Source organism: Malania oleifera, chromosome 12, assembly GCF_029873635.1.
Source record: "Malania oleifera isolate guangnan ecotype guangnan chromosome 12, ASM2987363v1, whole genome shotgun sequence".
Taxonomy (NCBI): domain Eukaryota; kingdom Viridiplantae; phylum Streptophyta; class Magnoliopsida; order Santalales; family Ximeniaceae; genus Malania; species Malania oleifera.
The window spans coordinates 6108463-6135320 of NC_080428.1; the positions used below are offsets into that span (position 1 = coordinate 6108463).

The 26858-nt window shown below is 37.1% G+C and overlaps 1 protein-coding gene across 3 annotated transcripts in view; it reads left to right on the forward strand.

Moving 5' to 3' along the window:
- The first annotated feature begins 2934 nt into the window (after positions 1 to 2934).
- Positions 2935 to 26858, forward strand: part of LOC131143791 (protein Iojap, chloroplastic) — a 62376-nt gene continuing 38452 nt past the window's right edge. For 2 of the 3 annotated variants that reach the window (XM_058092130.1, XM_058092131.1), the window contains exons 1-2: positions 2956 to 3334; positions 25795 to 25921. In XM_058092130.1, coding sequence (XP_057948113.1) covers positions 3095 to 3334; positions 25795 to 25921 — 367 coding nt within the window. In that variant the 5' untranslated portion in view covers positions 2956 to 3094. Of the gene's footprint in view, positions 3335 to 25794; positions 25922 to 26858 lie in introns of all 3 variants that reach the window. The other variant, XM_058092129.1, reaches the window with a different exon arrangement.

A 26858-nucleotide genomic window follows, 5' to 3' on the forward strand; every position in this document is an offset into this window, starting at 1 on the left:
GCCTCGTGCCAAAATCGTAAATACGGCCTCGTGCCGATAACATAAATATATGGCCTCGCACTAGATACATTTCAGGTATTTACATTTTGAAAATAACTCATTTATTATATATTCGTCAAACTCAGTATAGCATAACTCGTCTTTTCAAAATGCCTGAAAATATGCTTTGCTCGTAAAATCATTCATATCATGATTCACTTCACATAAAAATAATGTTCATGCCACACATATGCCGTTTAAAGCCATGCTTCATATTCTAAAATCATTATTTCTGGCATCTTATAAATACATATACATTTTAATCATAATAGCAGTATTTTCCAAACATACATTTCATATGTGATAAACAAATATAACATAGATTCTTTTGAAAATAAATGTGCTCATAATTAATCTTAACTTGCATGGAAAATAACTGTTTTAGTTTATTCCCTTACTTAACTACTGAGAAAGCCCATAGAATATTCTAGCCTAACCCCCATATGACTTCCTGATCAATACCCTGAAACTCAAAACTCTCAGTATTAAACATCAGTATTTTCATGCGTACATCAATTTCTATAACTACCATAAAATCTAATTTGGCTTAAAAAGCCTTACCTCAACCTAGGGATGATTTCCAACTTCGTTTTCCCAACGATCCGCTCTGGCAAACTTGTAGAGAACTTTGCCAGGAGCGTCGTGGTAGCCTCAAATCTTCGATCCGGCGACTGGCGAGGCCAAAATCGAAGAGAGAGAGAGTGAGAGGGCCGAAGAGGAGAGAGAGAGAGAGTGGAGAGGAAGCTTAAAAGTGAAGTAAAAATTAAAATTTTCATATTTATAGATGGCGGAATTCGTCGACGAGCCCAACCTTGGTCGACGAATTCTCACTAATTTCGTTGATGAAATTTAGTCTTCGTCGACGAAATTCAGTCAGCTCCAGAACCCCTCTCAGTATTTCTTCATCGACAAATTTTCTTAAGCCTTCATCGACGAATACAGGGGATTCGTCAACGAAACCCTGAAACTTCCATCTTTGTTTTTCCTTCCAAAATGCAATGTTGTCGACGAACGCGGACCTTCTGTTTCTGTTTCTATTTCCATCTCTCTTTATTATTTAAATTCCATTATTATTCGGGTTGTCACAAGTGAAGTAGGAATCGAACCCAAGATGCCTACTTAGGTCACAGGCACGTCCGGATCCGCCCTTGCCACCTGAGCCAGCGCCTGGGCGTTCTTCCCCCCTCTTTTGCCCCATAACAATGTTGATAAACCTTTAGCATCATGCCTCTTTCTTGTCCCATTGCAATCTTATGAAATCTAAAAATTCATCAATAGAACATATGTTTAGATTATGGTTTTGTAACAATACAAAGGGGTGAACAGCAAACCAACATGATTTCCCATGAATGGGCCTCAACAATCAACATACATAAAAATGAGAATGAAAATAATGAATGTAAAAAAACTTTAGTAGATTGCAAAAGATCCCAAATAAAATACTTTTTCTATTTAATATCAATAAAATTCAAAAACTGGAGCGGCAACAACATCTTGGGGTTTGGGGGTAGCTAATTTTCACATTTGTTTTCAAATTGGAGAACAAAGAACAAGGTTTTTGGAAAATTCGTGGAAATGATCAGATGACAATGTTGAAGCTGGAAGGGTTTTAGAGAGAGAGAGGTGTATTCAAGAGAGAGAGAGAGAGAGAGGGAATAAAGAGATTTTAAAACATAGGAAAATTAAAAAATTGAAATTACTATTGATATTATAAAAAATATAAAACTTAATTATAGTGACTAAGGAAATTAAAAAAAAAAATGCAAGGAAACAAATAATATAAAAAGTCATGAGACAGTTAAATAAAAAATAAAAAATAAAAAATTTGAAATCACTGTTGATTTTTAAAAATATAACTTAATTATAATTGATCAATGAAATTGAAAAATATTAAAGACACCCACCTTCTCTAAGATTTGACAAAAAGATAAAGACCTTTCTGATATTTCAAAAATGCTACAAACCTTCCCACACAAATTTTTCCTAAAAAATTTTTTTTTTTTGCAAAATATAGAAAGATATTTGTAGCTCTTTGACAAATCTCAGGGGAGGTCTTTGAATTTTTTAAAATTTTAAGAGAAGTCTCTGGAAATTTTGAAATCTTAAGAAATATTATTGTCTTTTTGCCAAATCTTAGGGAATGTTAGTGTCTTTTACTCAAATTTGAAAATATGAGAATCTAGGTTTGGGGTTTTGAAGCCTCCCCATGCTTCTATCATTTTGTATTATATTATTTTTTATATTATATCATTATTAAATTTTAATATTTTATATATATAATTGATGATGGTAATAATATTTTAATATTAAGTATTGTTCTATTAATTTTTATATATTATAATATGATTATATATAATGAAAAGATTAATATTTATATTTAATGAATATTAATATCGTCCTTTAAATTTATGTAACATATATTGTATATAGGGACACGTGTATGTGCATATATATACATTATAAATAGTAGAGTAATTTATTACTATATATTTTTGGAATTAATATTTAATTTTAGAATTAGAGATGACATTCAAAAAGTAAATAAAATGAAGAATTTTATTCTTATATAAAATGAGAATCAAAGTAAATAAAATGAATAAATAATGGAAATCTACCATTACCTTATGATTCCCAACTCCGAATACTGTCCAAATGCAGGCCGACTCTTAATTAAGGCCACTGAGGTACTTATCTTGGGCTCCAAAAATTTTGAGGTCCTTAAATCTTTTTTTTTAAATTATAATATTAATATTATTTATAAAATTCACGTATTTGGTGAATGAAATATACATACAGTTAAAATTATTTGATATACATATATACATATATAAATTAATTTTAAATAAAAATAAAAATTAAACAAAATATTAAAGCCCTCTGCATTTTGTGAAGAGCCGCTCCTGTCCAAATGCAAGATAAAGAAAAACTAGACACGAAAATCCTTGGCCGTTGTTCTCCCTCCCATTCTCATCTGCATTAAAAATCTCCTGTCTAGCTTTCTCTCTCGCTCTCGCTCTAGTTCTCGTTCTTTTTTTGCTCTCTCCGCTGTATAACAATGAGTGTTTCCATCTCCTTCGCCAGGCCTGTTGCCGGGAATATGTTTTCCGGCGACTTTGGGAATCTGGGTCGCCTTCAATCCTACTTCTCTGTAAGAACCACAAAGTATTCTTGCCTTAATGGGCGTCGTCTACTTATGCCCCAAAACTACAAACCCTCTGTCACTGACTCGTCGAGGACCTCGCAAATGATTTGTCAGATGGTTTTTGGCAGAGAGGCTGAAGATCGTTTGTTCTCGGTATGATTTCGTCACTTGTACGTAAAGTTACACTTCTTTCCCGCTGTTTCAATTCGAAGTTAACACTCTGTTTCAGTGCTTGAAATATCAAGGAATCGAAGGAAACTGCCTTTTCTTTTTGTTGCTTTGAACGTCTACATTTGCTTCTATAGAGGAACCTACTGAGTGTTTTCTGGAGGAGGGCTCCAGCTAGTATATGCCATTTACTAATAACATAATTTTGGTAATATCAACTTGACTATAAAATGAGTATGGGCTTTGCCCCTAAGTTAAAGCTGTTATTACCTTGAAAAAGTCACAGATTCATGTCTTGAAAACAGCCTCTATGAATATGGAGTTTAGATTGCCTACGTCATTGCCTTTGTCAGACCCCGATACAGCATAAGAGCCTTGTGTACTCGATCTGTTTTCAATTAGAGTATAAAGTGATTCTAAGAACCATACATAAATGTTTTATTTTTTATGAGTTTAAATGGAGAGAGTGTAGGAATCAACTTTATTTCTACTAGGGATGAAATGATAGTGGAAAATGAAGGCTATGGCTACTAAGAGAAGTGGTCAATTTACTTCTGATTCACCACTCATTAGACTGGCAGGGTGAAATAGGTGCAATTGAAAGAAAAGAGTAGGGCAGGTGAAGTGGATAAGCACGTCTTCAGTACTTTCAAGAAATGTTTGAGAAGGTAAAAGATAAGATAATGTCTTAGGGCAGTGAGAAAGCAATATGTTGTTAACTTTTGCATTGCTTTAAGGATGTTGAGATGGATGAGTGGAATTACTGAACAAAAATAGCATACTTAAGTTTGTACCAACAAGGATTTGAGAGAGGACAAGATAAGGGGCAGATAATTTGGCTGTTTAATGAAAATCAATTATAAATCTTAGATGAAGAGTCAATTGATTCGAGATGAAAAATGTTACAAAGGAACTAGAAATTGGAAAGGCTAAGGAGTGCGTAGATATGGTTTTGAGAGAAGACTTGACAATCTATTAGTTGGTAGAGGTGAATGAGGATGGATTTGGTTAGCAAATCCAAGGATGATATTGATTGATGTAGTTGAGTGTGTAGTGAGACTTTTTCCTTTCCTCGGTGTTCTGTTTCAAAATGCATGTTCTTTAGAGGTAAACACTGGGAAATCATCTTCTTGGGTTGTAATAATGTAAATGCTACATTCCTTTAAGAGAACTTAAAAGTCAAAATTTGAAATTTATTGATGACTTTTTTTGGATGCACTGGGCTGCCTTTTTTTTTTTTCTTTATTAATGATTTTTTTTTATAGAAAAAAAAATTCATCAAGAGAAGACAGAAAATTGCAGAGATAAGTAATCCTTGTAAATACAAAAAATGAAAATAGAAAAACAAAAGCAATTATAAGAGAGCCCCTTTCTAATCCACTGAATACCTAATAACACTTGAAAAAACCTAAAGAATGTGACAAAATGGAAGACAGAAAAATAACTCTATCCCAAAGAACAGGTAAGGCATTTTTTTTGGAAATTTTATTGATAATTAGTTGTTTGATTATCTAGGCAGGCGAATGTTGGGTGAGTTCTGAAGCATTGGAGGACTTTTTGGCTATTTCTTTTGTTGGTTTTGGCAGGAAAATGGAAAAGGCAGTGCTCTGGAAATGTGCTTTAGGGAAAGATAATTTTTTTGGCTTCTCTTTGGTGTGTGGGGCAAGGGGATTTAAAAGGGGGTATCTGATATTCAGAGAGGTTGGCGTTATGTGTTGGATTGTTAGTTTGTGCTGGTTTTGTTGGTCTTTTAGGTTTTTGGTGTTTTCTTTGTTTTTGTTTGGATTTTTCCATACTTTGCTAAGGAGATGTCTTAGTCTCCTGATTGTACAGTCATAATCTATTAATGATATTCATCTTTTGCTATAAAAAAAGAAATTGATAATAAAAGTGAAGCTGCTTCCTAGAATGATCCATAAGCTTCTTTTTATAATTAGATCAAAAGGCTAAAAGCCCTAGAAACAATTAACTTGCAACCCTTAATTTAAATTTTAGACCAATCCCAGCTGAAAAAAATAGAATAAACCAAAAGGCTTAAATACCCTCAAAAAATGTATGAACCTAGGCTGCTATGGTGTGTGAACATTAACCACAGACAATAATGTGAACAATAACCGTTTCTTTTCTGTAGGTTTTTTGTCTTGTATCAGCTCTCCTTGAGTTGGAAGTCAAAGAGCTCATCCTTGAGTTTAGCTTACACGTCTCACACTGTATTGTAGTTCCAAACAATACTTTGTAATCCTTCTTCTTATGATTAGTTGACTCTTGTGCTTGAATGCGTTTGTGAAAAATCTGTCTTTCAATTTCATGTTTGCTATGGTCGATTGACTTTAGAAGCAATTTGGGTTGAAATGAAAATCAGAATAGCAGGTTGTAATCTTCATATTATCTGTCCTTAAAAGCTGGAGCAGCACTTCCTTTGATTCTTTATGATCTTTTCCCACTAATTTACTGGTTATAAAATTTTCCCAGATTGGGTATCCATTCTGAATCAGGTATCTTCCAAACCAAAGGTTTTTTGTGATGGTATTCTCTCTCGCATGAATACATCTCCATCTCTCATCTCACTTTTGCTCGTTATCATGGTGCTGTTAGTCATTGATGATGGGGGTTTGTTCAGTCCTGATTGAAGAGAAATCCTTTGATCTGAAACTGGATAAAGTAGGGAAGGTTGGAGCATTTTTTTGTTCTTGAGAAGAATTGATGGTCGATTGGATTGGCCCTTATCTTATTTAGGAGTTGTGTTGGGTGGTAATCTTAGGTCAGTAGGTTTTTTGGATTTGGTGGTGGAGAGGGCGTCTAGCGTTTGGATAGGTGGAAAGGTGCGTTATGGTCCTTAGGGGGTTGCATTACACTTATTCAAGTTCTTTGTGCTGGTATACCTCTTTATATTTGTCCATCTATAGGATTCCTGTGGGGATTGATAGGTTTCCTTTTATTTGGGTTGCAGAGAAAGAGGGATAATTTAGTTAGGTAGGAGATAGTGTGCAGGTCTAAGTTGAGTGGGGGGTTGGGTCTTGGTAAGTTGGTGTCTAAAAACACTGCTGTCATGGCGGTTTCTCATAGAGGAAGCCTATCTATGGCATAGTCACTAAAAGTAAACTTGACTTCAATGTGAATGAGTGGGATGCTCAAGGTTGTTAGAATTGGGATTCTAAGAGGGGTCTGCAGGATCGAATCATAGAATTGGATCGAGAATTGTAAGATTCTACTTTCAATGTAAAATAAAAATTAAAAGAATTATATATGTGGAACTTTATGACAATTCCTAAGACTAAAAACTTGGTTAGTAACTTAGTAAGTTTAAGAAGTTAAAAATATAATAAAAAGTTCAAACAATAAAAAAGAAGAAAAGAAGAAGGCAAAAAAAGGAGAAGAAGAAGGAGAAAAACAATGCTCATTATTGAGTCTTTTCAAGAAGCAAAAAAAATGTCTCAAAGCATACCTCTGCAGTTCTTCTGGGTCTGCTGGCTTAGCTTTTTTTCTTGGCTGCTGCTGATCAAACAAGAACTCTGTGTTGAAGAGGACTGATGTGTTCTTGTTAAACACCAAAGAAGGAAGAAGACTGAGGACTGAGGGCTGATGGAGGGCTGAGTTTTTGTTGAACCCCAGAAACTTTGGTTGTTGAACACCAAATAACTGTTGGTCAAACAGCAAGACTGCTAGCTGCTGCTGATCAAACACCAGTCACTAGATGGAGGGCTCTCTAGTTGTCGAACAGGAGAGAAATTCAGGTGTTGGGTTGCTGAATTTCAATGAGTAGAGGTCTGAGGTGTCGAACTCCGGGGAAGTCAGGTGCAAATTCTGCTGAATTTGTTCATTGATGGGAGGCTGGGAGCCATTTTGCCCCAGTTCTAGAAGACTTTGGACCCAACATAAACCTTTTGAGGCCTTTGGGCAAATAAAAACATGTATTGGGCCACATTATTGAAGCCCAAAAAGTGAAAAAAAATCCCAATCCAGTTAACAGAGTGGGATCTGTATGACTACTTACGATTGTACAATTCTGATTCTACGATACCATAGATTCTTATACAATTCTATCACGATTCTACTTGATTCCGATTTTTGTTGCAATTTGGATCATTTCGGTGAATTTGGATTGTAGAATCATACAATTCTATGATCCAAATTGTGATTTTAATAACCATGGGATGCTAATTTGGAAACTAGATGATCTTCTGAAGGGTCATGATGGTGTATTTCTCATATTTACTCGCGCACCATTCCTTATACTAATTTTGTTTGGGTAGTGGTTCTCATATTCGTTTTTGGGAAGATATTTTTGTGGGCAATACAGTGTTGGTCATATCTTTTCCCTGTCTTTATCTTGTCTTTGGGCATAATAATTTTATTTTTTTGCACAGAATAAGAAAGCTTTTTATTGGCACAAAGTGGGAGGATATAGTACAAAGCAAGATGACCAGTTGACTATAGTACAAAAATAATGAAAATTAAGCGTTCAGCAGTACATCATGAAACAAACTATTTCAGAGCGTCTGTTTTTAACTTGCATCATGGCTTTTACCACTATTTCTTGTTCGCTGAATGGTGAACTTTTGAAAATCAGGGAGTTTCTTGTTCTACAGATGTTGTAGATAGAGGAGGCCCATGCCAATTTGTGAAATTATTCAGCAGTGGAATGCCCAAGGCTGGCAAGATAGAGCAGATTTGATTCCTCAGCAGGGGGAGTGTCTTCTGATCTTTAGGGCCATGGAGATTTCAGTGTAAATCTGGTGAATTGAGGGGAAATTGAAGGACAAGTCACTTCTGTTTTCAGGGAGAACTCCAGAAAATCTATGAGCATTTGTGTTTGATTTACTCCAGACTTTAAGCTTATCAAGTGTGAGCATTCTGTTCAGCAGTGCTAGCCAAGCTATGAATGAGTGATTTAAGATGCAGTGCTTGGACCAGAGGATGTTGGACCAGGTGACAGGAGCCTTCTTTTGTTTGATGGTTTGCCATGCTGAGGAGAAGGAGAAATTCCTTGAGGCCGAGGAGGACCAGAGAATTTTGTCTTCACTATTGCTCTCTGGGTTATGCTTCATCGATGTTTTCATTTGAGCTAATCTGGAAGAAATCCTTCTAGGCCAGCTTCAAGCGTTTCCTGTGTAAGATTGGCAACCTTATTTTAGAGAGGCCTAATGCAGTTGGAAAGTTGAGTACTGAAATACTCTAGTAGGGGGCTGGAGGGATGCCAGTTGTCAAAGAAGAGAGAGGTAGACCTCTCATTCCTGCATCCCCTATTTGATATGAGATCTGGGTATAGATTGCTAGCCTTACCGTAAGTATTCTCTTCCAAATCCAAGTGCTGTTTGGTGTGCCTTTGATGTTATTTCATCATTTTTTATTTCTGATGGTGATTTCCACTTTGCAGAACTCTAAATGATAGGGAGGTGGAGGAGCTTTCTTTTTGTCATCTTTGTTGGAGAATGTCATCCTTCCTGCAAGGGATAGTCATTCTTGGTCTTTAGATTTTTTAGAAGTTTATTATTGCGAATCTTTCTTTGATTTTTGACTAATGCTAAGTCTCCTCTCCGCTCCATAAAACTATTTGGTAGGCTGGGCTTCCTTAAAAAAAATGAAGGATTTTATTTGGTTGGTTGTTCTAAATAGAGTTAGCATCAGCAATCTGTTGTAGAGTAGGAGACCTTCAAAAGGCACTCTCTCCTGATGTGTGTTCTTTATGTCTTGATAGTTCAGAAACAGCTTCTTACCTGTTTTTGCATTGCTCATTTTCTTGGAATATTTAGAATAAGCTTTTTGGTCTTCTGAGAGAAAGTTGGGTTTGTCAGGAGTCAACAAAAGATTAGTTGGTTCTCTTTTTCTGGTTTGGTAGAAGGAAGGAAGCAGTTGCTTTGTGGAGTTTTGCAGTTTTTGCTGTTCTGTGGGTTTTAGGGCTGGAATGAAGTGTTCGTATATTTATGAGGGAAAAGCTGAATTCCTCTTTGTTACAGGAGAAGATTCATTACTTTGCCTCACTTTGATATGCTGCTGCTGGTTGTTTTATAGGAGTGAGGTTTGCTGATATTCATTGGGATTGAGTGGCTTCTTATTGTATTTATTTTATTTTATTCTTTTATTCTTTTCATTTAAGGAGGAATTCTTATTCTCCTCTTTGTATATTCTTTTCTAATTTACTGAATTCACCTTTCTTCTTATAAAAAAAAAGGAGTTTGCAATATTTTTCTTAACACTTGAGAAAGGTGTGAAATGCTTGATATTGTGTCCTAATTATGTCAAAAGTTGTGGGTGAGTTTGTTAGATCCAGCAGGTCCAGAAGTTTGATGGGATGGTGGTGCAGAAAGGTGAAAAGGGGCTCGTGGGAGTTTGCAAAATTGCAGTGCTCAATTAATTATGATGGGAAGGGGTTTTCTTTTAGCTTCTGGTTAGATTTGTCTTTTAGCACATTTAAAGGGCATCTTCCATCAATAATGATTTTGCAAACATTTTCTCCATGCTTGAGAAAGGTGTGAGAAGGCTTGATACTGTGTCCCAAGTATGTCAAAAGGGCTGTGGGTGGGTTTGTGATTGTCAGATCTGGGAGGTCAAGAAATTTGATTGGATGGTGGTATGAGAAAGGTGAAAAAAGACAGTAAAGGTAGCAAATTTGCAGTGTTCAATAAATTACAATGGGAAGGGGTTCTTTTTCAGCTTTTGGCTAGGTTTTCTTTTAGTTTGTCTTTGTTTGGTTTTTCTCTTTTGGGGACTTCCAGAGCTCTTATATCTGTATTCTCTTTTTCTTCTCTCTTAATATATTTATTTATTTATTAAAAAAATAAAATTTGTCACCATGTTTTCGCCCGCCCTCAAAGCTCTCCTTTTGTTTCCCACATGACCCGGCCCTATTGTTTGGGTTCTTCCCTTTGAACTCTGAAGAACACTTCTTTAGCAAGCCCATTTGAGAAAAACGAAAAAAAAAAAAAAAAAACTAGCCCATTGTCTTAATAGCAAGTAAATGAGCCCCTGCCTCTCTCTTTAACTGTAACCAGACAAGCCAGTAAAACACAACCTATAGTGCCATACTGTCACACCACATCAGCTGCAACACTTAATACACATGCTCAGCCATGTAGGCTACCATGTTATCACTCTGGTTCAATAAACCCGACACTGGTTGCACTCCCACCTTGTTCTAGATTCTCTTTCCCTTGCCCTATTATTCTCTCTTTTTATTCCATTCTGACATTGACCCCCCACCCCCTGGGGCCCAAAAAAAAAAAGAAAAAAGAAAAAATCCCATTCCGTATACAACTTGTAACAGTGCAACCTATTAATATATATAAAACTGTCTACGACATACAAGGTGAAAGAGATATTTAAACTTGCTAGAGTTAGAGAAAGAAAGAGCAAGAGCTTTGTTAATGTAAAATGTATAAAAAGTAAGGATGATATTGTCTAGGTTAAGGAAGAAGACATAAAAGAAAGATGGTGAAGTTACTTTATAAGCTATTTAATGAGAATTGAGCAAGAAGGCTTAAACTAAATCTATTGGTCTCATGATCCAGTCAATTCTTCTGAATCAGCCTCCACCAAGGGTCTAACTATGGTCTGGCTGCTTGTTTTGCATCACGTCTTCAGCTCTGATGCCAACAAACTAAGTCAGGAGTGCTGTGAGACAAGAATTTAATTCTGTATTTGGTTGAAGCTTATGTTTCTTCGAAGGAAACAGAGAAAAAAAAATCATTAGGTTTGTAATCGTGCAAATGTTAAGTTCTTAGAGAACTTAAAAGCTAAAGGCTGAAATTTTATCAACAATAAAAAGTTAGGTTGCGTACAATGATTCATAAGCTTTTATTATAATAAGACCAATCCCTAAAGACCCTAGCAACAATAACTCACAACCCTGATTCAAATTTACCTTCACTGTAGAAAATAAAACCAAATACCGGCAAAAACTTGAAGGGCGCTTGCTGCCACAATATGTACAGTGCATGAACAGCAACTTTTCATCAGGTTTATGTCCTACATCAATTAAAAGCTGAATGTTTCTGCTCTGCACAGTAATGCAAAACCCTAGATTTTTAAGATAACTTAAAAGCCAAAGGATGAAATTTTATGGATAATAAACTAAGATGCCATAAAGTAACAATATTTGTCAGATTATTTAATTAGTAACAAAGTTCTAAATTAAAGCTGTGTCGAGAACAAAATAAAACAGCTCTAACTATATTCGACTTTTCACATGGTTGTTTTTTATGTCCCTCCTCATACTCCTAATTTTTCAATGTTCTTTCCATGTATCTTTCTATATTTTTGTATGTAGTGAGAAAGGTAAAATATGAGCCATATGGGATTGATCTTATCTATTCTTAACCTGATTGAGTTGCTGTTTCCTACATTTATAGGCCTCAGTCCATTGTCATTGATTAATTTTGTTTGTCCTCAAATGTTCCAATAAGATCTACAACTTCTATTTCTTTCTTCTCATTCCACTTTCTAAATTCCACCTCACCATGGAACACTGCTTCTTTTGCTTGTTTATAATTAAATCAATTCTTTAAAGCTGTGGGAACAAGAAATGTTGCTGTTTCCTGATTGAGCCGTATGGGATTGATCTTATCTATTCTTAACCTGATTGAGTTGCTGTTTCCTACATTTATAGGCCTCTGTCCATTGTCATTGATTAATTTTGTTTGTCCTCAAATGTTCCAATAAAATCTACAACTTCTATTTCTTTCTTCTCATTCCCCTTAAAAGAAGTGCTTATAACACTTATCACTTACAATAAGTACCTTTATAAAATAGTGGTGTTTGGCTTGCACCAAAAGAAGTGCTTGAAGAAAAAAGAGGTACGATAGAAGCACTTATTAAGAAGAAGAAAAGTGATTTTCAAGATGCAATGAAGAAACTTTTTGGCCACTTATATAAATAACATTGTAAAGAGGTGGTGGCATAATGATAATTTCTATGGCGTTTAATGGCAATTTTGTAATTCTAAAAACCTCTTTTCCCTCTCTTTCTTTCTTCCTCTCTCCCTCATCACTGTGCACTTTGCTTGTGCCTCTGCTGCCATTGCCTTCTCTTATGCTGCCACCATTGCCAGCCTCCTTTGCCACCACTGTTGCCGAATGCTAACCTTCGCCTCACGCCACCGTTGTCCCCTACTCTTCTTTCTCCCTTTGTCATTACTACAGGCATTTTTGGGTTGGGGTGCATTGAAATTAAGGATAAGGTGCTGTTTGACAGGACCCTATTTGTGGGATGCATTTTGGTTGTGCGATTTTGGGTTGGGGATGTATTGGGGAAGTGAAGAAGAAGCACCGTTGAGATTCATTTTTTTTTTAAATACCAATAATGTTTAGGTTAAATAGAAATTAGTAATAATATTATGTAGTAATTAGAAAATAATAATAATAATTTTATTTAATAGAAAATATTAAAGGTCTTAATTAACATAGATATTAATTATTGTTAACTAAAAATTAATTATACTATTAAGTAAAAAATATTCTTAGTTATGGACTTGAGTTCAATGAAACAACCTCTCCACAAAAGTAAGGAAAAGACTGCATACATTGAGACGACCCTCCCTCTATTTTTGCAAAGTAGGGAGCCTTGTGACTTGGTGTCATTAGCCAAGCTTGTTCAGGGCATTATGCTTACTTGTGACCACTTATCTTGTGTGCATGGGATGGATTACCATTACGTAAATACTAGTATAGATTTTATGCTTTGAGTGTGTTGATGTCTTAGAATAAAGTGGGAGTATGACTCCTCAGACAATTTGATGTTTTCTAGTGCTAGAGCTAACATAGCATATAATACTCTTTAAGGGAGTTTGAGTGTTCATCAGTCTTGTAAAGCTCACTAGCTTTTGTAAATGTGTTTAGCCTACTTGCCTCCCATACTAAACATGCATTTTTTACGAAGATGTTAATGAATTATGTTGCTTCAATGTTTATCGTTTGCTTGCCATTTGCTTTCATGAATTGCTTACTGCTTCCGCCTACTTTTCATTCAGCTGTTGTGGATGTGTTCTTGTGGTAAACTGTGACAATAGGTCGCTGGCCAGTTGAGTAGAAGTGCTTTAGATAGTGCTGAGGTATGAAATATTCGGTCTGCGATAGTTGATATCAATGCTTGGTTAATTGTTATGTGAATTCGGTTCTCTTTGTTGTGGGATTGTGTTAAGAATTGGTTAGAAATCATGCTAACCAATACTGAGAGAATCGAAGCGCTAGAGATGCGGGCTGATACAATTAACAATGTGGCGATGGAGATGGTCAAACTTGCTGAATGTTTTGATGCGTTAGAAGGATTACAAAAGTTAATAGGGTTCTATGTGGGAGATGTTAGAGGACCTCTATACGATGGTAGGAACTTTAAAGGCTTAGATTGTGGAGCTGATTGCTAAGATGAACTTGATTGTTCTTGTTGTGGGAAACTCTACTGCTATGGAGTATAGAGGAACAAAGTTGCTAGAACCCAGATTCCTTGGGGGTGCTCGTGATACCGAGGAGTTAGATTCTTATATGACATGGATTAATACTCTTGTGCAATGAGGATTGACTCAGAATAAGTGAAAGTAATCATTGCAACAATGTGCTTGGTGGTGCTAAGATATGGTGGCATACCAAGTACAATGAATTGAGAATGTATGCTGTGTAGTCCATTTTTGGTAGACTTGAAGATAGAGCTCAAAGTACAATTCTTTCCTGAGAATGTTGAGTACAATGCTTGATGTAAATTGCGATACCTTAAGCACCGTGGTTCAATTAGGGAGTATGTGAAACTGTTTTTTGCTTTGATGTTGGATATCTGGGACATGTCAAAGGAAGACAAGTTCATTTTCGTAAGGGGTTGAAACCATGGGCATGGATGAAACTTTGTCGATAAAGAGTTCAAGACTTGCCACCTTCACAAGTTGTCGTAGAACGCTTGTCTGACCACATTGGAGAGAGTTCCATAACATCCAAAGAGAGTGGTGTGAGTGGTTAGAAAGTCTTTCAAAAAGGGCAAATCCGAAAGAGGGGAGCCAAGACCAAGGCATCAATTTCAAAAGAAGTTTCTTCGTCTCGATTGTTCAACACACCTAATGGTAAGGATAACATGACATGCTTCTTATGTTGAGACCCTCACAGGGTTGCTGATTGCCGTCACAAGTCATCACCCAATGCCTTACAAGCTTCCACTGTTGGGGGGGGGGGGGGGGGCACTACAAGATGATGAGGATGAAGAGGAAACCCCGAGGATGGGTGCAATGCAATTACTCTGTGCATTGGAGAGGTAGAAAAAAGAGACACAAGTTACCCAAGTGAAAGGGTTAATGTTTGTAGACTTACAAGTCAATGGGAAGAGCACCTGTGCTATGGTGGATACCAGGATTGCTCATAATTTTTTTTTCATTAGCAAAAGTGCAACTCAACTTGACCTTAGAGGAAGATTCAATATGTATGAAAGCGGCAAACTACGCTGCTCAGTTTACTTTGGTAGTAGCCAAGCAAGTCAATGTGAAGCTAAGATAATGGGTAGGACATGTGAATTTCAGAGGTATGCATTGGATGATTTCCAAGTGTTCCTTGGAATGGAATTCTTGAGGGAGACTAAGCCGATAACAATGTTGTTTGTTAGTTCCCTTTGTTTGATAGGAGACCATCTTTGCATGGTGCAAGCTGTTGCGAAGAAAGGAGATGATGAGAGGTTCCTTTTTCTCGTACAACTTAAGAAAGGATTGAAGAGGGGGTGAATAGGCATATCTTGCCATGTTGGTGATAGATGAAGGCGTAGGCCAAGAGTGGGTGCCTACTACCATCCAAGTTGTGTTGGATGAGTACGAAGTTGTGATGCTAGACAAGTTACTTCATGACTTGCCTCCACGACAAGGTGTGGAGCTTGAATTTGAGTTGTTACCACGGGTGAAGCTGCTTGCTAAAGGGCCATATTAGATGTTGCGTCTAGAGTTAGCAAAGTTAAAGAAACAACTAGATGTATTATAGGAAATAGACTGTGTATATCCTTCCAAAGCGCTGTTTAGAGCACCAGTGTTGTTTCAAAGGAAACATGATGGGAGCATGTGGATGTGTGTATACTACCCATTCGACAAGGTGCTTGTGCACAGTAAGTATCCCATTCCACTGATAGATGATTTGTTTGTTAAGCTAAGTAATGCAAAGTACTTACAAAACTTGAATTGTGGTCAAACTGTTATTAGGTGAGGATAGCAAATGGGGATGTAGTGAAGACGACTTGTGTAACATGGTATAGGGGATATAAATTCTTGGTGATGCCATTTAGGTTGACGAATGCACCAGTGACATTTTGCACCTTGATGAACTAGGTATTCATAAGCATGGTCTTAAATTTCCACGAAATTGTCGAAATTTCCGTTGTCGAAATTTCCGATTTCCATCCCCCTCAAAATTGAAATGGCAGTCGATTTCCGTCTTGCATAATTTCTGTTGAAATCTCAATGAATCATCCGAAATTTATCGAAACCTCTAAATTTTAGCGAAATTTGTCGAAATTTTAACTACACAATGAAATTTTGTTGAAATTCAAACAAGAGGTTCAAGAGTGAAGTGAAATTTCTCTTTTAATTTATTTTATTGAAACAAAAGGTTACCACAAGTGCTTTTGAAATTATATGAAAAAATAAACTTATAGTAATATTTTATTTAACCATTCATGTCTAAATTATCAATATTTGTATAATAAATAATATTTAAATGAATTATGAATTTCATTTGCATTAACTGAATATGTTTAATGTACATTATCTTACAAACATGTTTGATACAAATACTATTTTAAAACTTTGCCACCCTATACAAAATATAGATGTATTTAATTTGTAATATATTAGTCTTAAAACATATATTATTATATTTGTTAACCATTTCTAAAGTTTCACAAAGAATTCCATGTTTTACTACTAGTTTCCTTTATTTTTTCAAATCGAAATCGAAATTTTCGTACTTTTGGAGCTTCGAAATTTGATTCGAAATCGAAATTTAAGACCTTGTTCATAAGTACCTCAACAAGTTTGTCGTGGTATACCTACATGACGTTGTTGTCTATAAATCAACTCTAGTGGAACATAAAAAGCATCTATGGACGGTGTTCAATAGGCTGAAGGAGAACAATCTTTATGTGAATAAAGAGAATTGCTCTTTCAATCAGAAGAGCATCCAATTCCTTGGTCATGTGATCGTGTAAAGTCATATTTGAATGGATATGGAGAAGGTAAGAGCTATTCAAGGTTGGAAGATCCTAATGACCATGAAGGAGCTGTGCTCCTTTAATGGACTTGCCAACGATTGCAGAAGTTTTGTGGAGGGGTACTCGAGGAGAACTGCTCCTTTGACAGAATTGCTGAAGAAGTGTCATAGGTGGAATTGGGCAGAGAGAAGTGCTAGGGAGTTGTTGGCAACTGGAAAGGGACCATAATGAAAGATCCGATACTTGCTTTTTTTGGACATCATGAAACACGTTGAGGTATAGACAGATGCATCAGACTATGCTCGTGGGGGAGTCGTGTTATAGGATGGGCATCTTGTTGCGTACAAGATCCGAAAGCTAAGTGAATTAGAGTGGAAGTACACAACTCAAGAGAAGTAAATGCTAGCAGTGATACATTGCCTTTGCGTATGGCGAAATTACCTATTTGGGTAGAAGTTTGTGGCGAAAACAGATAACTTGACTGCTAGTCGTAGCCAAAGTTATCATCGAAGCAGGCCTGTTGGCAAGATTTTTTGGTGGGATATGATTTCTTATTTGAGCACAAGGAAGGCCAAATGGACCAAGTCATACATTCACTAAGCAGGAAGGTCGAGTTTGCAACCTTACAAATGGTAACACACTTGACAGTAAGTAAGGTTACCATGACAATGCCAGGGGGGGTGTAATAAGGACAACCTTGCCAAAGATCCAGTTGCCCACAACCTTATGAAGTTGGTGTAAGAGGCGAAGCATGCCAATTCTGTTTAGAAGACAACTTGCTAATGATACATGGTAATCAACTGTTTGTGCCTCGAGCTGGAGATTTGAGGAAGACACTGTTAAGAGAGTGTCGTGACATCATGTGGGCAGGTCATCAAGGATGGCATCCCACTTTGGCATTATTGAAGCAGAGGTATTACTGGCTACAAATACATCTTGATGTGGTCGAGTACGCCTAAACTTATCTCACTTGTAATTAAGGCAAGGTGGAGTTGAAGAAGATTCTAGGGCTGCTAAAGCCCCTTCTAGTACTTACTAGACCGTGGAAGAGTGTCTCATTGGACTTCATCACCAACTTGCCCAAAGTGGGAGATGGAAGATCTATACTTGTCGTTATAGATAGGTTTTCAAACTACGGTACTTTCATGTTTGCACTAAACTATTGTTCGATAGAGAAGATAGCACAATTGTTTTTCAAATACATTGTGAAATATCTGGGTGTTCCCCAAAATATTATCAATGACCGAGACGCAATATTCATTGACAACTTTGAGATTGAACTTTTTAGAATCCTTGAGTCATATCTTGACATCTTTTCGAGTTACCACCTGTAGACAAATGGATAGACAGAGAGATTTAACGGGCTACCAGAGGAGTACTTGCACCACCACCACCAATCAGAAGAATTGGGTGTAGCTGCTTGATGTGGTTCAGTTCTGTTTCAACCCAAAAGAGCTCAACAACCAACAAAGTCCTTTGGAACTTGTTACAAGCTAGCAACCATTGTTATCTCACATAGTGGATGAGTCATATAGAGGAAAGAGTCTTGCTTACTTTTTCACCAAAGAATGGAGATAGAATGTAAAGTTTTCTTGAGCTTACCTAGAGAAAGCTTCCAAGCGGATGAAGAAGTGGGCAGATCAAGGGAGAAGACTATTGCACTTCAACGTGGGTGACTTGGTGCTATTCAAGCTCCTAAATAGATTTGGTCACTATGAAGTTATGATAGGACACTACGCAAATATGATGTACTATTCCCCATCTTGGCTAAAGTCGGGAAGACCTCTTACAAGGATGATCCTGTAGCTTGGGTGAAAGTGTTTCTTGTGTTTCATGTTAGTTGCCTCAAGCAATTCAACGCCAAAACTGAAGACCCAAGTAGAAGTTAGTCAACTAGAGCACCATTGAAGACAACACAACCTAACAAAAGACAAGTTGAAGTCATCTAGCAAACAGAGAGTTCACATAATCAAGGAAGAAGTGGCATGAGTTTTTAGTGAAGTGGGAAGGCCTTGGTGACGAAGAAATAGCCAGGATTTTAGTGGAAGATTTGCAACTATTTGTGGACAAAGTTGAAGAGTACCTAGCGTCAAAGTCTATAAGGATGTCAACCAAGTGGGGGAGAATGTCATGAGCCAAGCTTGTTCAGGTTATTATGCTTTTTTGTAACTGTTTGCCTTGTGTGTGTGGGATGGGATACCATCATCTTATGCTAATATAGGTTTTATGCTTTGAGTGTGTTGATGTCTTAGTGTAAAGTGGGAGTATAACTCTTCAGGCAATTTGATATTTCCTTGTGCTAGAGCTAAAATAGCATATAAAGCTCTTTGGGAGAGGGTGAGTGTTCACGAGTCTTGTAAAACTCACTAGCTTTTGTAAACGTGTTCAACCTACTTGCCTCCCTCGTAAACATGCGTTGCTTACAGAGATGGTGTTAATAAATTACGTTGCTTCAATGGTCACTGCTTGCTTGCTATTTGCATTCATGAATTGCCTATTGTTTTCACTTACTTTCATTCAACAATTGTGAATATGTTCTTGTGGTAAACAGTGGTAAGACTGACTAGTCAAGCAAGAGTGCTTTAGCTAGTGCCTACATGGTCCTTCACAAGGTGTGAAATATTTGGTCCGTGACACCTATGGAAGCAGTAAGAAATTTATGAAAACAAATGGCAAACAAGCAGTAAACATTGAAGCAATGTAATTCATTAACAACACCTACATTTGTTTAGCGAGGGAGGCAAGTAGGGTAAACACGGTTAACAAATTCTAGTGAGTTTTACAAGATTGAGGAACATGCACCCTCCCCTTAAGAGCTTTATATGCTATTTTAACTTTGACACTAAGAAACATCAAATTGTTCAAGGAGTTATACTCCCTTTTTAAACTAAGTCTTACACCTACTCAAAACATAAAACCTATAATAGTGTTTACATGATGTTAGCCCATCCAATGCACAAGGAAGAGTGGTAATAGGCAAGCATAACGCCCTGAATGAGCTCATGACATTCTTCCCCACTTATACGGTTGATGTCCTTGAAGACTTTGACGTTTGGTACTTTTCGAAGTGTCCAAGAATGGTTATATGTCTTCAGTGAAATCCAACTGATTTCTACGTCTTCAAGGCCTTTCCACTTCATGAAGAACTTTTCTACTTTTTCCTTGATGATGTGAATTCTTTGTTTGATTGGATGGCTTCAACTTCTCTTCTGTCCGGTTGCACTGTCTTTAGTGGAGCTCTGGTTGATTGACTTCTACTTGGATCTTAAGTATCGACATTGAATTGCTTGAGGCAATTGACATGAAACACATGATGCACTTTCATCCAAATCGGAGTATCAACCTTGTAAGAGGCCTTCTCAGCTTTAGCCAATATGGGGACTACTTAGTCATATTTGCAAAGTAGTCTCCTATCTCGATCCCGTAGTGACCTAATCTGTTCAGGATGGAGCTTTAGCACCAAGTCACCCACGTTGAAGTGTAACGGTCTTCTTCCTTGATTTGCTCACATCTTCATCCACCTGGAAGCTTTCTCTAGGTAACCTTGGGTGATCTTTGCATTCTATCTTCATTCTTTGGTGAAGATGTATGCTCTTGGACTCTTTCCTCTGTATGGCGCATCCATTGTGTGAGGTAACGATGACTGCTGACCTATAATAAGCTCAAAAGGACTATTTTTGGCTGTTAAGCTCTTTTGGGCGCTGAAACAGAATTGAGCCACATCAAGTAGCTACACCCAATTCTTTTGATTGGCAGTGACGAAATGGCGCAAGTACTCATCTGGTAGCTCGTTGAATCTCTCTGTCTATCCATCTGTCTGCGGGTGGTAACTCGAAGAGATGTCAAGTTGTGAATCATGGATTTTGAAGAGTTCTTTCCACAAGTTGTTAGTGAATCTTGTGGCTTGGTCAAATAATATCTTGGGGAATACCCTAATATTTCAGAATGTGTTTGAGAAACAATTGTGTTGTATCCTCCGCTGATCAATACTTTAGTGTGGGCATGAAAGTACCACATTTTAAAAACCTGTCTATAACCACAAGTATATACCTTGCATCTCCCATGGTCTGGTCATGGCGCATTTGTGGCTAGTAACACCTCTGCTTTAATAGTGCCAAAGCATGACTCCATCCTAGATGACGTACGGTCATGGTGTTATGACACTCTCTCAACAGTGTCTTCCTCAAAGCTCTAGCTTGAGGCACAAAGAGCCGATTACCATGTGTTATCAACAATTCTTCTTCTAATTAGAACTAGCATGCTTTGCTTTCTCCTATTAACTTTATGAGGTTTTGGGCAATTGAATCTTTGGAAATGTTCTCAATGCACTCCTGCATTGTCATGGTAACCTTACTGTCAAGTAAGTTACCATTTGTAAGACTGCAAGCTCAGGCTTCTTGCTTAGTGCATCTGCAACTTGGTTCATTCGCCCTGCCTTGTGCTCAAATAAGAAATTAGGCTCTGCCAGGAATTCTTGCCAACATGCCTACTTGAGTGATAACTTTGGCTGTGTAAAGAAGTGACTGATAACTGAGTTATTTGTTTCCACCACAAACTTTAAACCAAGTAGTTAGTGCCGCCACATGCGAAGACAATGTATCACCATTAGCATTTTCTTCTCTTGAGCTATGTACTTTTGCTATACTTCACTAAGCTTTGGGCTTTTGCACGCAACAGGATGCCCATCTTGTAACAAGACTCCTCCAAGGGCATAGTTTGATGAATTTGTCTGTACCTTGAAGGGTTTCATGATGTTTGGAAGAGCAAATACCGGATCTCGGATCATGACATCCTTCCTCCCTGACACTTCTCTGTCTAGTTGACCATTAGGATCTCTCAATCTTGTATAGCTCTCACCTTCTCCATATCCATATGAATATGACCTTGCTCGATCACATATCTAAAGAATTTTATGCTTCGTTGAATGAAAGAGCACTTCTCTCTCTTCGCATGCATACTATTCTCCTTCAGCTTGTTGAACGCCTTCTGTTGATGCTCTTTATGTTCCCCTAGAGTGGAACTGTAAACAATAATGTCATCTAGGTATACCATAACAAACTTGTCAAGGTACTCATGGAATACCTGGTTCATTAAGGTGCAGAGTGTCATTGGCACATTTATTAACTTGAATGACATCATCAAGAACTCATATGTCCCATATTGTGTTACACAGGTTATTTTCGGTACATCCCCATATGCTATCCTCACCTAATAGTAGCCTGACCTCAAGTCAAGATTGGTGAAGTACTTTGCATGATTTAGCTGATCAAACAAATCAACAATTAGTGGAGTAGGGTACTTGTTGCATACAGTCAACTTGTTGAGTGCGCGGCTACCATCATGTTTCCTTTGAAACAACATCGATGCTCCAAATAGTGCTTTGGAAGGACGCATATAGCTCGCTTCCAATAACTCATCAAGTTGTTTCCTTAACTTTGCTGACTCTAGAGGTGCCATTCAATATGGCACTTTAGCAGGTGGCTTCACTCTTGATAACAACTTGATCTCATGCTCAACATCCTATTGTGCAGGCAAGTTGTGAGGTAGCTTGTGTGGCATCACAACTTTATACTTGTCTAACACAGCTTGGATGGTGGTAGGCACCTGCTCTTGGCCTACCTCTTCATTTGCCAATAACGTGGCAAGATATGTTTGTTCACTCCTTAATCTTTTCTTAAGTTGCATGGTAGAAAGTAACTTCTCATCATCTTCTTTCCTCGCAGCAGCTTGCACCACGCAAAGGTAGTCTCCCATTAGAAAAAAGGAATTGGTAAACAACTTCAACACAACCGTAATCTCCCTCAAGAATTCCATTCCTAGGATCACTTGGAAATCATCCAATGGTCCAACTGTGAAATTCACATGTCTTGCCCACTATCTAAGCTTCACAATCACTTGCTTGGCTACTCCAGTAGGCTGAGCTGTGGAGTTAATTGCTTTCATACGTCTTGAATCCTTTTCTAAGGATAAGTTGAGTATTTGCACTTTTCACTGTGAAACAAAGTTATGAGTAGCCCCAGTATAAACCATAACACGGGTGCTCTTCCCATTGATCCATAGATCCACAAATATTAAACCTTTAGTCTAGGCAACTTTTTGTCTATTTTGTCCATCTCTCCAACATGTGGACTAACCGCATTGCACCCATTGTTAGGGTTTCCTTCTTATCCTCATCATTTTGTAGTGCTCCCTCTCCAATGGAAGCTTGCAAGGCATGATGAGTTGTGAAGGCACTCAGCAACTCTATGAGGGTCTCAACATAAGAACCATGTTATCTTACCTTTACCATAGGGTGTGTTGAATGATCAAGATGATGAAGCTTCCTTTGAACTTGATGCCTTGATGTTAGCTTCCTCTTTTGGGTTTGTCCTTCTTTAAAGGCTTTCTACTATTTCCACTTTCGTGACTCTTTGGATGTTATGGAACTCTCTCTAGCATAGTTAGTCAAGCGTTCTGCGATAGCTTGTATGGTAGGCAAGTCTTGAACTCTTTGTTGATGAAGTTCTCTCCTTGCCTACGGTTTTGACCCCTCAAGAAAATAGAACAACTTGTCTTTCTTTGACATGTCCTAGATATCCAACATCGAAGTAAAAAACTGCTCACATACTCCCTAATTGACCCATTGTGTTTAATGTCTCTCAGTTTGCATCGAACATTGTAGTCAACATTCTTAGGGAAGAATTGGGCTTTGTGCTCTCTTTTCAAGTCTGCCTAACAATCAACCACACAACGTCCATCCTTAATTTCATCGTACTTGGTATGCCACCACAACTTCGTGTCACCAAGTACATTGTCGCAGTGGTTACTTTTACTTGTTTTGAGTTTGTCCTCATTGCATGAAAGTATTGCTCCATATCAAATAAGAAATTCTCCCTCAAATGTTTTGGGTTCAAGCACCTTGGTTCCTCTATACTACGTAGTGTTGAAGTTTCCCTTAGCAAGAACCATCAAGTTCATCATTGTAGTTAGATCTGTCATCTGAGCCTACAAAGTTTCCACCATGTGATGGAGGTCTTTTGACATTTTCAGCATAGAACAATGTTGTTGTTTTTGTGATCCCTCCAAAGCATCAACACGTTCAACAAGCTTGGCCATCTCCATGGCCACATTGTTGGCTGTAATAGCCTACGCCTCTAGTGCTTAGATTCTCTCAGTATAGGTTGGCACAGTCTCTTACCAATATTTCACACAATCCCACAACAAAGGCAACTAAATTCACATAACAATTAACCAAGCGATGATACCAATTGTCATGGATGGAGTATTTCACACCTTGTCAAGGGCTATACGACACTAGTTAAAACACTCTTGTTTAACTAGTCAGTCAAAGATTACCATGGTTTACCACAATAACACATTCACAACAGTTGAATGTAAAGTAGGCAGAAGTAGTGAGGATTTCATGAAAACAAATGGCTAGCAAGCGGTAAACATTGAGGCAACACAATTCATTAACACACACCTTCGTAAGCAGCGTGTGTTTAGTGAGGAGGCAAGTAGGCTAAACACAATTAACAATGCTAACGAGTTTTACATGACTGATGAACACTCACCCTCCCCTAAAGAGCTTTATATGCTATATTAACTCTGGCACTAGGAAACATCAAATTGTTCGAGGAGTCATCCTCCCCCTTTACACCAAGTCTTACACCTACTCAAAGAATAAAACATATTAATTTACATGATGGTAACCCATTCCACGCACATAAAGACAAAGGTCACAGGCAAGCATAATGCCTTGAACAAGCTTGGCTTGTGACACCTAGGGATGCCCTTAAATAAAAAAAATTAAAATGTTAACTAGAATAAATCAGTAAAATATTAATTTATTTAATAATATTGTTAACATAATTTTAAAATCATATTTTATTACACATAATGTTAGTTCTATGTTGAAAATTTCATGAAATATAACAATATTATTTATATAATAACATACATTTATATAACATTTGCAATAAAGTCAGTTTCCAAAAATGCCACTGATTTATTCAGTACTTGTAATCAATACCTTTTTCAGACACAAGCAAACAATGCTTATAATTTTCAGCACTTTTTCAGTTCAACACTTTTATCAGCACTAATTAAATTAAGTTTTTTTTTTTAAAGCACTTTTCTGCAAGTGGTCCCAAATGATCAATCTATTTTCTTTGATTTGATCAATCATTAACTTAAGCATTGCCCATGCTTGGTTATTGGGTTTCCTAAGTGGTTGTTGAACACTTGCAACGTGTATCTCATTTGAAGATCTTTCCCACCGATTGTAGCCTCAGAAAAAGTATCTGTTGCAAAAAGGCGAAAGAATGTGGCTTGAGGCATTGAGGAACACATGATTGTGAATGATTTAGTGGATATGCCTCTATGTAAAGCTGAAGGACAGTGAAGGATATGCACAGCAACCCCAAAATGGGTGCTATTATTGCTTAGTTGAGTTGTTTGAAGGTCTAAAGGAGCATATTTATTTGTTCCATATGCTCCCGTTGTCTGATTGAGCATGTTAATGTGTTTATAACACTCCTGTTTTATTTCCATGTCTGTCATTGGTAATTTTGCAGAGTTTGCTATTTTACATTCCTTTTTCATTGTAGAACCACCATGCAGAAGTATTAATTGCTTGAGGAAAATATAGATTAGTTTTCTGTTGGAAGTTATGTAGGAAATATTTTAGATACTTTCTTTCCATATGCCTGACTAAGAGGGGGCAATTGAGCATTCCAGAGGGCCGTCTTGCTTTTGGTTTTTTCCCCTTTGATTTGAATTGAGAGGTTGCATTTGCACTTTTATAGTTTAGGAGGAACATGTGGACTTCCAATGTGAAATGAAATCATTTCGTAGGTTGAAGTGAGCTTCAGTTCTGGTCGTATTTGATCTGTTTTGGTTTTCATGAGCGACGCTTCAATATATAATTGAATATTTTTTGCCATAAAATGCCATTGGATAAATGATTTTTGTTTTTAACTTCCAAAGCTCCAACCAGTTTGTCAGCATTTAGCTATGAGCTAAATTTAATGAAATCTCTTTGTAGATATATGCTAGGCAGGAAATGAATGAAAATTACACTCGAGGACAACTCTGCCATGATCATGTTATTAAATAGAATTCAGCCAGTACTTTCATTCCTAAACCTAAAAGCTGATATCTAATACATTGCCATTGAATATGGTTACAATTATCAATTCCCTGTTGCTATGTTTGCTGGAATATTGTTTTATATATTATGCTACGTTGATGAAATCTCTATGGTTTGAAGGCTGTAGCAGTGATAGGAGTGATATGCTTTGCAGAATGTGAATGAAGATACTGATGACATGTTTGACGGGTTGTTTGATAAATATGGAAAGGTGGTCTTTAAAAGAAATGACCAGAAGCCTCCTAGTGCAGAGGCTGATGATGATGCCGAAAGCCTATCATGTAAGCTAATGTCACAATCAAGTAAAAGATGATGCTTGCCAAGTTATGAATTTTTGTCTTCTCACACTTAAATTTGTTGCATTTCTGCTGATATCCAATTGCTTTAATGCATATTTCTTTGTTTCTGATTCTGCAAAAAATTGTTGTGGCTCTGTTCTCCATCCTTGGAGGCAACTTCGTTGCCTTTCCTACAATCACAAGAAAATGACACTTGGGAGGCCTAGGGTTGTCATAGGGGCGGTTTCCTGATGCCCCAAATCAGAAGACTTGTTAATATTTATGCAATTATAGGGAGTGTGTGAGCTTCGGTTTGAAATGAGCATACCTTGAGTTTATATAGGCGGTTGATCACCAAGGTTTCAAATAGCGACAGCAGATAACTTAACATAATGGTAACAGATGTAGTTGGACATAGGAGTAGCGGATGTTACATACCTAAAAGCAGTTGTAACAACCTTGAATTTTTTCGAGCACACACAACCTTAAGTATATTGGTAAATTTGAATGTTTTAACCTTTTAACTCTTCTTAAAGAGAGTTTTATTGTATTTTGGATAATTTAGTTCAACTTACTAACATTGTGTAGTAAGGGGAATAAATTCTTTTTAAATCACTATTGACAAAAAAATTATAGATATATGTGTTTTCGCTTTTTCACTAATCACATGCTTGAAATTAATTTTAATAAAAAAAATTCATTGTACACTCCACTAGGGGTGAGCAAACGGTCGGTTCGGTTAAATTCGGGTAATTAACCGAATTAACCGAAAAATTCGGTTAATATAAACCATTAACCGAACCAACCGAATTGGCGAAGGACACCGAACCGACTCCGACCGAATTGCCCATTCGGGTAATTCGGTTAACCGATTTTAACCGAAATTATTTAAAATTAATTGTTAAAAATATAATACAATTATAAATTTTTTTTTTAAAAC